General features: G+C 37.1%; 1 protein-coding gene across 1 annotated transcript; it reads left to right on the top strand.

Moving 5' to 3' along the window:
• The first annotated feature begins 4,282 nt into the window (after window positions 1-4,282).
• Window positions 4,283-14,151, top strand: afg3l2 (AFG3-like AAA ATPase 2). The gene is made up of 17 exons (XM_082172591.1): window positions 4,283-4,511; window positions 5,261-5,354; window positions 5,450-5,530; window positions 5,614-5,732; window positions 6,325-6,477; window positions 6,591-6,665; window positions 7,255-7,379; window positions 9,127-9,400; window positions 9,485-9,622; window positions 9,707-9,860; window positions 10,087-10,194; window positions 10,777-10,902; window positions 10,987-11,097; window positions 11,221-11,336; window positions 11,441-11,641; window positions 12,504-12,698; window positions 12,814-14,151. The coding sequence occupies exons 1-17, from the start codon at window positions 4,419-4,421 to the stop codon at window positions 13,054-13,056; spliced, it is 2,406 nt and encodes an 801-aa protein (XP_082028717.1). The 5' UTR covers window positions 4,283-4,418; the 3' UTR covers window positions 13,057-14,151.
• The last annotated feature ends 970 nt before the right edge of the window (window positions 14,152-15,121 follow it).

Below are 15,121 nucleotides of genomic sequence, written 5' to 3'. Positions count from 1 at the left end.
AGGAAACTTACTATTAAACAATAAACAGGTTTTTACTGGTCTTTAACTGTTAAAATCGCAATCATCCATAAATACTGTATATACACACTACCAGTGCCAGTCAAACGTCTGGCATATTTAAGATTTTTTAAATGTTTTTGAAAGAAGTCAATTATGCTTCATGACTCCTGTGATGCAAAGCTACATTTTCAGCATACTCCTTATACATCATCATTATGCATCTCCTCATACATCCATACATCATTACTCCAGTCTTCAGTGTCACAGTGTCCTTCAGAAATATTTCTGCTGATTTGCTGCTCAAGGAACATTTCTTATTATTATCAATATTAAATAATATGTTTTTTGCTGCTTAATATTTGTAAAATATTTCCACACAAATATTAATCAGTTAAAAATGTTTTCAACATTTATAATAGAAACCATTATTAATAATTGAGCACCAATAACAACTGGTGATAATCTGAAGGATCATGTGACATTGAAGAATGGAGTTATGTTTAAAGTAACCACCACATTTGAATGATTTTGAAAAACACAGTAGATTTTTTTTTAAACACAGATTAAGTATTTTACTGTAATTAAGATGGTTGTGTAAAAGTGTTGATTGTTGATTCAGATCACTCTTTCATTTCAGGTTCTATTTGTGAATTTAGAGGAACTGAAACTTAAAATACATGTCACTGATACTGTGGAACAGAGACATTTATGGGCTTGTTGGATGTGGACATGCATAAAATTATCATCCTGTGAAGACTCTTTCGTAACATTAACCACCTGCAAATCCTCCTATTATTCCTCCAACTATTACACAGATTACTATTAATGTTGATGTTTTAATAAGTCAACAAAATGTTCCGGATGTTCTGGTTTACTTACACAGTGTGCTGCATTCAGAAAAAATAACATGTTGGTTTTAGAATAAAGTCTTTTGTTGACTGTTTTTTATAGACGTTTTCATCGGTCTATATATAACTGGAGAATTTTTTTAAAAAGCATGTTTTTTATTATAACTTAATCTAGAGGATTTGGCCCCTCAAGGGGCAACCTTGCAACAAGAATGTAATCATTCCAGCTGGGCAAGATGAAGTGCCAAGTCAAAGACTTTGGGAAACATGTTACTTCATGCTACGGTACACATTGCTGCCAGTGTTTTGCTCTGTCCTTTACTGTGCCCCTGCTACGACCCTTCTGAGCAAACACTAGGACCATGTTGAAATTTCGCCACAGTCTATGCAGATAATAAATGAATTAGAGAAAAAATATATATATATATCTTAAAGAATTGTCCTAAATAGGAGTATGCTGCAAACAATTGCCCAAATAATTCACTGAAATGAGATAGAACAACTGTATCTTTCATTAACAATTAAAAGTATGTAATCCAGTGAAAACATACCCCTCATTTATTTCAAAACTCCCATTGACTAACATTTCAGATTAAAAATGTTTTCCCATATTGGCTACTACAAGTCTGATGTCATGATGTCATCATCACGTGAGCTAGATTTTCACCATATCAAGCCTATATATATATATATATATTTAATCTTCTTTACTTTTCTGTTTATTTGTACGACAATTAAAATAATGTTTTATGTGAATGATGAATACGAAATGAAACTAAAATGAAGTCATAGCTTTTCCTTGATGTTAGGCTGTTAATTAGAAAGGCTCATTGCCCAAAGTGAAAAAAAGTGAAAAGTTAAAAGTTAAAAAAGCAAGTTCTTAGAAATATATTTAATGGCTCTAAAATGTATATATATATATTCCTTACACCTTGAATACACCTGAGTATATTTAAAATAAGCTTCACTGCGTAGCTATTATGATAAATAATTAAGGTTTAAGATCTTTATTTTTTTCCTTATTTACTGTTAGGGTTTGAAATGAACTTTTTCACCCACTCGCCAATTTGGCTCCTAAATTTTTCATTCAGAACTTCTACTGCACGTTAATTTTTTTTTTTTTTTTTTTTTTTTTTTTGGAAACGAAAAAAAAAAAAAAAAAAATGTTTGTAAACCGCTCACACCTGTTTGTTTTAAACTTTGATTTGTCTGCTAGTCTCATTAGTTTCTTTGCTCCTCTGGATTAGTGGATGCTTCCTGGACTGAAACAGGTGTTGTGCCGAATTTCGACCCCCTGCCAAATTATTACCCCCCTCGTTGAAGTCAGTACCTGATAGCCTAATCCTAACCCCACCTCTAATCCTAACCCCTCCCCTAATCCTAACCCCACCCAGAGCCCCCACCTCTAATCCTAACCCCTCCCCTAATCCTAACCCCACCCAGAGCCCCCACCTCTAATCCTAACCCCTCCCCTAATCCGCCTTGCTCTGATGTCATGCTGACGTATGTCAAAAATCTCTCGCGAGCGCAAGGCGCACGTGTCGGATTCTGCAGTCGAGCGCAGTTGCTCTCCACTGACTGCGCTGATCAAAAGCATGATGGGAAACGACTTGCTGACGACACAGCTTAATGCTCATTGGTTTAAACAACTGTGATGTGTTGTTCTCTTTTATAATTCTCTTTAAGTTCTCTTTCTAATATCATGTTTTATATGTATATTTTATGTGTGAATATTCCCAAACTATCTGACAGTGCGATCTCTTTGGGTAATGCAATTTAATTTTTATAAAAAAAATAAAAACACATATGTCTGTATTGAAGAAAAAAATATTGATAAACATGTATTTGGAATGGAATTAAATAACAAGTACTTTGGGTGTCTTGTTCATTTTATTTATTTTCATATAAAAGCAACACAACTTGAATTGCATCCAGTTTATCAGCAACACTGTGCACGAGCGTGAATCCCGCGATATCCATCTTTGATCTCACAGGTGTCAGATCCACTACGAGAAGTGAGATCTGTCCGGCTTACCTGCGCTTTTTTCACTCCTCCTCTCACTGCAGCCGCCTACTCTCACATACATTTCAGGCGAGGCAAGGCGCATCTCAAACAAGCCTATTGGTTCACTCCTGTAGTGAACCACCTGACTGCTTTGACAGCCCAATCCAGTGTTGACAGGTTTGAAACCTGGCGGCAGTATTTCTTATAAAAGTGAAGCCAAACCATGGCAACACCGTGATAATATTTCCCAAATAATATTTCTGAATAAAAACCATACCATTTAATGAACACTTTGTCTAAGCCTTCTGCATGTACCCAAAGCACACCCTCTGCCACATTTTTTTTTTATTATTAATTAGAGAACATATGAACATTGTTACATAAAAACATGCATCAAAGACAGAAACTTCAAAAACCCTCTGCTACATTATACAAGTACAACCAGTTACACAAGCACATCCTTTTCAACATACAAAAATATCAGTCCCACTTAACAAGTAATAGAGTTCTGCTTCCCACAGCTAAACAAGATAAAGCTTTCACACATGATACTGCCCTGCTAAAAAAAACTATAGAAACCATTACAGAAATTCTATTGGATTTAATGGTTTTCATGGGAATTTTATTGGTTGTAATGGGAATTATAGTGGTCTCTGTGGGTCTCTACTGATATGTGTTGGGTTCTATTGGTGGGGGCATTAAATCCTAATGGAATATGTCCCAAACACACTACAAAAAAGAATTCTGTAGTGGTTTAAATGGTAAAAGCCAATGGTTCCTATTGGTATTTTAATAGAAACCATTAGAATTTCTGTGATGGTTTCCAACTTTTTTTAAGCTGGTCTGATCTTCTGTCCTTGTCTAAAGAAATAATTACACACACATCATGCTTAATGTTTTATTATCAAGGTGAACACATGAAATCCATCAGTATCTGTAAAATTCACCTACATAAATGAGTTTCACAGCACTAACACTGTTTCAGCTTTGATCGCCTCGGTAAATACGTAATAAACGGGGCGTTAACATATAAGCCTACTTGCATTTTATGGTTGTCAGCTTTGTTGCATTACATTTACTTCACCAGGAGATGGTGCTGCAATTTCTATCTGAATGAAGCTTCGAGTAATGAACCATTTTCGACACAATTGTATCAGAAAGCAATAATGCTTCGAAACGCTTCATTTGGCCATCACTAATCATAGACGGTAAACATAGTAACATGCCAAATTGGCTAGTGATTTGACAGCGTTACCCGCCATAGCTGATTTTTACCCGCATTTGGCGGGTGTTAATAGAAAACGTGTTCAGAAGATATTTGGATTCTGCTAATGTATTTAATGTAATGTTAATGATACATTTAAGTAATAGAATAAAGAGAACGTGCAGGAAAGTAACACCAGATCACATAGGGTTAACTATAGATATTTACAGAGTGCGTCACCAGCGCGCACCGGAAGTAAATCGCTATGGACCGCAGTCAATTTCAAGTTCATGTTGTGAAAACTTTTCGTCCGATGTCTTGTTTTCTGTATTGATCAGAGTCACAAGCGCACCGTGCCATAATGGCACACCGATATCTGCATCTGTCAAGAGGCTGCAGGAACCTTCTTCACGCTCTGCTGCCAAATGTCAGATCAACAAACCGCGTGCAATCGGTAAATGTGCAGCTTGACTGTATTTCAATGGATCTTTCATCATCCATGGACGCATCACCCCTTCCCCATATGCTGTGATCTGATATTACAGATACGTATTTTATCATTCGTGTTATCGGGTTGTCTTGTCTGATGCAGACTGCGGTGTTATAGACCGGAGAGGTTGATAGTAAACAAGGGTCGGCCTGTATGACATTGCGTTGGGTAACACGTTATGTCACAGTTCTTCACATTAAATCTGTTATACCGTCAAATCTAACGAAGACAGTTTCGAAAACTACAGTGTGTGCTGTTGATGGCTCGGCGTTGCTTGCCTAATGTTTCAGTAATTCGTGTAAACATTGTTATTATATATATATAAACAATTCAGAACCTTATTGGCATTTCACTGCTTGTTTTCATAGTATCTGTTGAAAATAGTAGTTACATAATTCCTAATGGGCTAACGTTACAAATGACAATCTTTAAAAGCACTTTTACACTGAAAAGATACTTCAGGCATTTGAGCTTTACTGGCAAAACCCTTAAGAGAACCTTAGAAAGGGCAGTAAACTGCAACAGCAATGAACACTGTCAACGTCACGGTCTTCTTTCAGTAAACCAAGGAAAGGCTTTGAAACATAATATTTTCAGTATGGCAATCTGAGCAACCCAAATGTTCATTGAGTATCGTTTCATTTTTACAGCAGTCTTTTGTTCAGCAGTTGTGATTATGTATATTGATCATCTCATCGTATTTGGTTTCGAAGGTTCAGGGTGTTGGAGAAATCATCCTAGACAGAAGATCCTTGCTCTCTCAGGTCTTGGGCACCTATAGAAGATTATGCTCAAAGCCTCCCAAAGGTGTGAAAATCACATGAATTCTGACATTGAGGTGCTTAAAGCTGGGTCATACCTAGACTTTTCTGCTAATGCCATTTTATCTTCTTGCATTGAAGGATTTGAAAAATACTTCCCTAATAATAAAAATGGTGGTCCAAAAAACGGCGAGCCCAAGCCATCCAACGCAGAAGTCAAAGGTAATATCTTTGATAAGCTTATAATGCAAGTCAATAGGCTTTTATATGATGCCATTCTGTTTTCTGTATCTGTTTTAACCTAGAGCCCAAACCAACCAATGCTCAGAAGACCGCTGGTGGAGGTGGAAGTAGTGGAGGAGGTGGAGGAGGAAAAAGAGGGGGGCGGAAAGATGAATCCACGTGGTACAGCCGTCTCCAAAAGGTTAAACATTCTGTAGTTATTATTATTAGCAATTTTTAAAAGCTTGTTTACTACTGTCATGATATTTACCCCGAGTACTACTTTTATGATTTCGATAATCATATCTTACTACAACATTCATGTTATTTTGAATTTATTTTTCATTGATTTAAAAATGAATTCAAACTTAAATGGTTTTGAAAAATATCTTGACATGCACATCATGTAATTTCCCAGAGCGCTTCTTCAAAACTCTTAAAGTCGCAATGTAACAGAAGTAGCGACAGATCTTTTCTTTCGTATTGATTTGTACATCCCAAGTGAAAAGGATTCTCGAAAAAGAGAGGGATTTGGTTCTGTCCTTCAGTTGTTGATTGGACGAAGGGGTGGTTTTAAGCAGACTAAATGAGAGAAGTCACCAGAGAGAGAAGTCTTCCGTTTCACCAAAAGATTGAGTTATGACGTTTTTAATTACGAGGTCAAACAAAAAACGACAACATGAAACATGCATGGATGAATCGTGTACAATAATATCCAAAACATTCATAGAGTTAATTTCTATTTCATTCAGATTTTAAACACAGGCCCTTATTTCTCTGTCACTGTCATGCAGGGTGATGTGCCGTGGGACGATAAAGAGTTTCGTTTGTATTTCCTGTGTGGAACGGCCTTCTGGGCAGCTGTCACATATTATTTCTTCTTCCGAGATGGAGGAAGGGAGGTCACCTGGAAAGACTTTGTAAATGGTTACCTTGCTAAAGAAGTGGTATGTAATTACTTTAATTTAATGATCTGAGTTTTCAGTTAATGTTGTTTGATGTTTCTTTCTAGCTGCACTTAAACTTTGACTTGTGAAGTTGTGTATTGTATCTTTTCTAGGTGGACAGATTGGAGGTTGTAAACAAGCGATATGTAAAAGTCATCTTTACCCCTGGTAAAACTCCAGTTGATGGGGTGAGTTTAAGTTGATAGGAGGATGTGTATAATTTTTAGATAGTAATGGGTAACCAAGGCAATGGCTATATAATCTAACATATAAATATTTCAGCCAGCACAGATTAGGCTGACATACACTGCCATTCAAAATGTTGGGGTCAGTAAGATATATAATAAATTAATACTTTTATTCAGCAAGGATGTATTCAATTTATCACAAGTGACTGTAAAGACATTTATTATGTTACAAAAGATTTCGATTTTTAATAAATGCTGTTCTTTTGAAATTTCTATTCATCGAAGAATTCAAATGTATTAAGCAGCACAACTGTTGAAAACTGTCACACTGAAGACTGGAGTAATGGCTGCTGACAGCTTTGACATCACAAGAATAAATTACATATATTAATATATTTTTTTTCCCAGTATTTTTGATAAATACAGTCAAATAAATTCAAACTTGGTAAGAGAATTCTTTCAAAAACATGAAAAAAATCCTACCAACCACAAACTTTTGAAAGGTAGTGTATGTGCGTTATTCATTTCTCAGGTCTATAAAGACTATCATGATAATGACACAATGAACTGTGATCCTTTCTTCAAACAGCAATACGTGTGGTTCAACATTGGCAGCGTGGACACATTTGAGCGGAACCTGGAGACCGCTCAGCTAGAGATGGGTATTGAAGGAGAGAACAGACTGCCGGTGGTCTATTCCACAGAAAGTGATGGGTGAGACATTGACTACAGTGTGCAATTATACATTACCTAATGGAAGCAATTTAGAGATAATGTAAAGATAGGACAAAAAATTATTTAGGAGAGGAAATCAGAATTGATTTTGATTAGGGATGCACAATTAATCGGTGAATCTTAATATTGCCAGTGCAGCACGGCTGATTGGTAGTAAATGCTGCTCCATCTGAAAGCCAGAGGGCGCTCTCACACACACACGCCAAATATGTCCCTTTTTCTGTGCAAGAAGCCACATCATCTCACAGAAGGATGCTCAACTGTCGTTATGAAGTGAGTTTAGAGTAAAAGCATGTTATTAAATGTTGTCTTTAGTTGGACAAGAGTTTCATAAATGCTTTTCATTAGGGGTGTAAATATTAATCGATTCGTATCGATGCATCGATTATACAGCCGACGATTCGATGCATCGATGCGTCCGCAAGAGTATCGATTCATGTGTTTATTTTGCCGCCTGTCTATTTTCAGCGATCTGCTCCGAAAAATGCGTACAACCTATAAGCTGCGGGTGGCGCTAACCTCATTATTGTCTTCTACTTCACACGCTTCACACGCGTTACTTACGTTTCACAGTCTATCAATGTTCACACACATTGTTGAGTCTGACTTTCAAGAGCGATGGATCCCTCAGAGCGAGCTGGCAATGACAGTGAAATGTTACACACTCCAGTCGGCGTCAAGTCATGGGTGTGGATGTATTTTGGCTTCAGGAAAACAGATGGAGCAGTGGTAAGAGATGTTGCCGTTTGTCTGATTGCGCCCGTTTCACACATACTCCGTTTGCAGTGCGTATGCGGTGCGTATTGTTTTCAGTACCCATGTTAACAGGTCAGAGCTTTCACACTGCACGCGGTTGCGGTCCGTTTATCCGTTCCAGTTGCGGTGCGTATACAGCAGTGCAGAGATCGTTCCCACACCGAGTCTATTTCTGCTGTGCTGCACGCGCTGAATTAAAGTGACAGCGCATGTTTTGTGGTCAAAATGAACACAGATTGACATGAAAATGTAGTAATTTCACCATAAATGAGTTTAATTTAATAAATTGTAGTAATCTCACCATAAATGTATTTAATTTAATTCTACTATTTTTCACAGTCATCTTTTTTACTTTAAGACCGGGGTAAAGCAAGGAAAACTACAATTTACCTCAACAAGGCGACATAATGAACAACATTCATTTGTGGAGGTGGAAAAACAATTTCTTTGTGACATGCAATTGTATTCTGTATACTCAATAAAAGGCTAATTATATATTATTTTTGTTGATTTATTTGAAACTTAATAGATATCATGTAAAAATCGAGTATTGAATCGTATCGAATCGAATCGTATCGCGGGGAATTCTGAAGTATCGAAAATAATCGAATCGTTGGCTTAAGAAATCGGTATCGTATCGAATCGTCATGTAGGCTCCGATTTACACCCCTACTTTTCATGTTTGGAAAGATGTTTGACGCATGTTGCTTTTCAAATGCACGTTGCAAGGGACTCAAAACTCACAGTGCTTTCAGATGGAGCAGCGTTTACAGAGCCCTTACATCAATGACAAGCTGCGCGCAATAACCGCAGTCTTTGCGATTTCAAAATCGCGATACGCCATATCGGTTTAAGTGCGATTACATGGAAATTGCGATTAATCGTGCAGCCCTAATTTTGGTATCCTCCGTCAAACCAAAGGTTTAAATGCTGCACAATTTAGTTTTTCTTATTCTTCTGTCATTTTCAGGTCGTTCCTCCTTAGCATGTTTCCCACCGTACTGATCATTGGGTTCTTGCTGTTCATGCTGAGGAGAGGGCCAGCCGGAGCAGGGCGGCCGGGGAGGGGAATGGGTGGGCTCTTCAGTGTCAGTGAGACTACTGCCAAAGTACTACGAGACGAGATAGACATCAAGTTCAAGGATGTGGCGGGCTGTGAGGAGGCCAAGCTGGAGATCATGGAATTTGTTAACTTTCTCAAGAACCCAAAACAGTACCAGGATTTGGGTGCCAAGATTCCAAAGGTAGCGCAAGACTTTGCATAACTGGTTTGTAATTTAGTAAAAGTGAACTGAGTTTTCAACAGACTTTTTAATCCACTTGTTTAGGGGGCTATTTTGACTGGACCCCCGGGCACAGGAAAGACGTTACTAGCTAAAGCGACTGCAGGAGAGGCCAACGTTCCCTTCATCACTGTGAATGGATCAGAGTTCTTAGAGATGTTTGTAGGGGTTGGGCCAGCCAGGGTAAGTGCTTTTTCTGTATCCTAATATGAGCTTTATGGTCTTCAGCAAACTTAGTTCACAGTGTGACACTCTCTTTTTGGGTAGGTTCGGGATCTCTTTGTATTAGCCCGGAAGAATGCCCCATGCATTCTCTTTATAGATGAGATTGACGCTGTTGGAAGAAAGAGAGGCAGAGGCAACTTCGGTGGACAGAGTGAACAAGAGAACACACTCAACCAGTTACTAGTTGAGATGGATGGTTTGTATCTGAAAAACAGTAGTTTCCATGATTGAGTAGTGCTTTGATTTTAGATGTTCTTAAACATTATAATTTCTTTGGGTCATAAATTGTAATCCAATTATGATAATTTTATTGGTCTCAAACTCTAGATCTTTCATGTGTAGGATCATAGCAATATTTAAAGTCGGTAATACAATGATTTGATGTAATTATATGCAAATGTATATCTTTCTCTCCTGTATAGGATTTAACACTGCTACCAATGTTGTAGTGCTGGCAGGCACCAACAGACCAGATATTCTAGATCCAGCTCTGATGAGGCCCGGGCGTTTTGATAGACAGATATACATCGGTATGTTTAAAAAAAAAAAAATTGTATTCACTCATTAAGTGAGAATTTATCATTATAAATAAGTATATATGGTACTACCATTCAAATGTTTGGGGTCGTTAAGATTTTTAAAAATATTTTGTAAAAGCCTCTAATGCTCACCCAGGCTGCATTTATGTGTTTAAAATACAGTAAAAGCAGTAATATCGTGAAATATTATTAACATTTAAAATAAATGTTTTCTTTTTTAATATATTTTCAAATGTAATTTATTTATGTGATGCAAAGCTGAATTTTCAGCAGTCATCGCTCCAGTCTTCAAATATGCTGATTTGGTCAAGAAACATTTACTATTATCAATGTTGAAAACAGTTTTTTTTTTTTGTAAATTATAATAAAAAAAAATTCAGGATTCTTTGATGAATAGAAAGTTCAAAAGAACAGCATATCATTAGACATTTTTTGTAACATTATAAATGTCTCTTCTGTCACTCTTTATCAATTTAATGCATCCTTGCTGAATAAAAATATGAATGATTTTAAAAAAAGACATACAATTTTTGAATGGTAATGTATATTTTATATAATGCAAAATAATTGCAGGACCACCGGATATCAAAGGCAGAGCCTCTATATTCAAAGTACATCTGAGACCACTAAAGCTGGTTGCAGACTTGAACAGAGAAAATCTGGCAAGGAAAATGGCTGCTCTAACACCTGGTTTTTCAGGCATGTAAAGACTTTTTATATCTTTTATTTGGGTTTCAAAAGTTGATTATGAGCTGTAAACTTAGCTTCACTGCTCACTGACAGGTGCGGACATCGCTAATGTGTGCAACGAGGCTGCGCTAATTGCAGCCCGCCACCTTTCTGACGCCATCAACCAAAAACACTTTGAGCAAGCCATCGAACGAGTAATTGGGGGTGAGTAACAGATGTAAATTTTTGGTTGACCATATTTATAGCAAAATGTGCTATTACAATATTACACGGCATGCATAGTTTTGGTGTGAAGTTCATATAATTAGAAGCTCTCTGCATGTTTAGGTCTTGAGAAGAAGACACAGGTGCTGCAGCCAGAGGAGAAGAAGACCGTGGCTTACCATGAGGCTGGTCATGCTGTAGCTGGCTGGTTCCTTGAGCACGCTGACCCTTTGCTTAAAGTAAAACTCCCACTTACTCGCCTGTACTTTAATACTCTTGATGCTAATCTGCACTGAAACTGTGCTTTTTCAGTGTACTCAGTCTACATCGTTGGTCATTTCAGGTGTCCATCATCCCGCGTGGGAAGGGTTTGGGCTATGCCCAGTATTTGCCGAAAGAGCAGTACCTTTACACCAAGGAGCAGCTGCTGGACAGGATGTGCATGACGCTGGGTGGACGCGTGTCTGAGGAGATCTTTTTTGGCCGCATTACCACAGGAGCACAGGATGACCTGAAGAAGGTGACACAGAGTGCCTATGCACAGGTGGGTCACACATTTCTCTGATTTGATCGTTGGAAAGTATCATTGGTGGTTCATACATAGCAGTGGATGATTCCTGACAATTTGATTTGCATTTGATTGGATTTTACTTAATTTACTACCGTTTAGGGCTGACTCTATACTATTGAAGGCTTTATTTGACAAATGTCAATAAAAGCTTTTTGTCATATATTGTTTTATTTTCATTCCTTAAGAATGAAAGAATGCATTTTGACAGGAAAATATAGTCGTATGTATATGTATGTATATGTATGTCAAATTTTAGTGCTTGTAAAATCATGATTAACAAAAAAAATAATAATCAAGTAATCATGATCAGCACTACGTATATAATAATAATAATAAGTTTAATTTATATAGCGCCTTTCCCAAGCTCAAGGACGCTTCACAATGATAGTAAATAACAAGCAGATTACACATAAACGGACAATGGACATTTGCCCAGTCCAAGTAATGAGCGATTGCAGTTGCAATACAAACATAAAAACAGAATCCACAAACATTAATTACAGACAGCATGATGGGCAGTTGGAGTAAAGATGCAATATATTATTGGTACCTAAGTTAACATTGTGACTGTGTTATGTCAAATGAACATTTTCATGACTGATTAAACAAATGTGTTTTGAGTTTATACTTAAATTCATATAAATACACTACTGTTAAAAGTTTGGGATATAAAAATAAAATAAAATAAATAATACTTTTATATTACCACTAATTAAGCCCCTTGAGGGTTTTTCGGCAATTGTCCATCACATTTTTTTTGTGAAACGTATAACACTGTTTTTTATGTTTTTGTTGTAAAAAAAAACAAAAAAAACTGTTACTCTTCCATCTACAGATTGTGCAGTTTGGCATGAATGAAAAGGTAGGGCAGGTGTCATTTGATCTGCCGCGGCAGGGAGAGATGGTTCTGGAGAAACCCTACAGCGAGGCCACGGCACGCCTCATCGACACGGAGGTCAGAAACCTCATCGGCATGGCCTATGAGCGCACACATCAGCTGCTCTCTGAGAAGAAGGCTGAGGTGGAGAAGGTATTGCAGGCCATTACCAGGATCAATGCATTTTACATTGAGTCGGTTTATCACATCGTCATGTCAAAAGAACTGTGTACAGAGAGCAACAGTAATTCTCTCTCTTCACCACTAGGTGGCACTGCGTCTACTGGAGATGGAGGTGCTGGATAAGAACGACATGGTGGAGCTTCTGGGCCGAAGGCCGTTTGCTGAAAAGTCAACATATGAAGATTTTGTGGAGGGAACGGGGAGCATGGACGAGGACACATCACTGCCAGAGGGCCTGAAGGACTGGAACAAGGAGCGAGGCAGCGAGAAGGAGGAGAGTACGGAGGAGCAGGTGGCCCGACAGATCACTGGTGGCATGCCCTTCTGAGGACATCCGTTCACTGTGACCCTGAAGGGTCAGAGCACTTATTTATGAGATGGGAAACGCTTGTCTGACGGTACCCTGTTCTTCAGGAGAGCTGTTATTTAAGGGCTCTTACTGGGTAGAAAGCATCGGACTTATATTGTGTACAGTAGGGTGTTTATGAAATACAAAATTTCATGTGCAGAAGTTAATTGTGTTTCAGCGAAGTTGAAACAGCTTTGAAAAGGATCAGAAAATCTTCTGTTGAAGGTGAAATGTATTTTATGTGACATCTCAGCGCTTTGCCAAAAAATCAGGCAAAAGAACTGTAGCTTGTCAAAAAATATTCTCTAGTCATTTCAATTTTACCCATCAATGACCAAGAAGAAATACAAAATATATATATATATATATCTTGATGTTTAACAGGAAACATGTTGCATCACCTGACATGCACAGGTTTTTCTTTCTTTCTATACATTAAGATTCCAGTTCAAATCTTCCTCAATTTCGTGAGCTTTCTGAAAGTTCTTTTTGCAGTGCTGTTTGCTTACTGGCTGTCTAAATGACTGCAATATACGATTATGAATGTTGTAAACATAGCACAAAGTCACTCGTGTTAACTAACATACTCTTTTCTCTCACAGATTTGCACTGACATGGGTGTCAGGCTTTGGTTTCCATGTGATTTTATGCTCACATCCTGTAATTGAATGACAGATCAGTCGTTTTTCATGTCTTTTCTGCTGTTGAAGTTTATTTGGATCATTTATGGCCCCGGGCAGCTGCTCTCTATGGTACAGATTGATTCAACTGTAGCTCAATTCGAAATAGTCGCATTATAAGTCGCATTTGCAATGAAATAGGACGCAAACATACACAAATGCAGGAGCAGTAAGTAGTTCATTATGTTGATGATGAGCTTATGAAGTTGTGTGATTTTGAGATTCAGTGTTTATTCTACAGTACAAATCCAAATCACAAAGCAAGCTTTGAGGGTTTAAACCTTTTGTGACTTCAGCAGGTATTGCTTGATACTACATCTAATCGTGTATTTTGTTCTGTGAAAAAGGTTTTGAACATATTCAATAACCTGAATAAATCTACATAAACTTTAAATTGTTTTTGTTTAGTTCTTGATAACTCCATGTGTGGCATCATGAAATGACTTGTTTTGTTTGGGACATGGACTTCAAATTTCTAAGAGATGCACAGATCCACGGCTTCAGACAGCAACAACAACAACAACAAAAATCAAGTTTGCACTGATGAATAGGTAAGCTTTGAAAATAGCTCTTATGAAAAGGTTATTTTTGTTGACCAAAAAGTCAAAACCCTCACTCATTTGTTAACGTTTGAATCAGACTCGGTGTGTGAATCATTTAGACTCGTTCATGAGTTCACAACTGACTTCCTCACTGAGGGATTTATTTTAGTTATGTGGATTCGAAATGAACTGGAAAATGTTGCAGTGATGCCTGTTTTATCAACTGGTTATTTGTGTAAAATGGTGGTATGTTCTTTGACATACGAACAATCGAACATATGATTTGTTCTTTGACAAATCCTTAAGGATTTACTTTGAAACAATTTTCACTCAAAAATTGCTTGTAAATTTCACAAAGGAAAAAGCATGTTACACTAAAATAAATGAAATTTTGAAGTAGAAACACTGAAATAGTATTTTCGGTAACACTTTACTTAAAGCCTTTATACATCGCATTATAAAAGTATTTTAATGCATAAATTATGCCTTTTAATGCACCTTATAATGCATTGGAAATTATTAATAATTGTTACCACAGTTGTAATACATTACAATACTTGTCATTTCTATTCATTGTTACACCTTTAGAAACTATACTGGATTAAAACACATGATAAACAACCAATTTCAGATGTAACAAGAAATCTGCAAATATTACAATGCATTTGAACTTTGTTTACAATTATTTATGAAAAGATATAATCAATTATAACGTACATTATAAATACCTTTATAATGCATTATACACGAAGGCTTTAAGTAAAGTGTTCCCGTATTTTCTTGTAAAATGTACTACTTTTACTCTTGTAAAAGTAATCTTTT

The sequence above is a fragment of the Leuciscus leuciscus genome (assembly GCF_965113295.1).
Source record: "Leuciscus leuciscus genome assembly, chromosome: 6".
Lineage (NCBI taxonomy): Eukaryota > Metazoa > Chordata > Actinopteri > Cypriniformes > Leuciscidae > Leuciscus > Leuciscus leuciscus.
The sequence above is the reverse complement of the archived record's forward strand: the minus strand, read 5'-3'. Positions and strand labels throughout refer to the sequence as shown.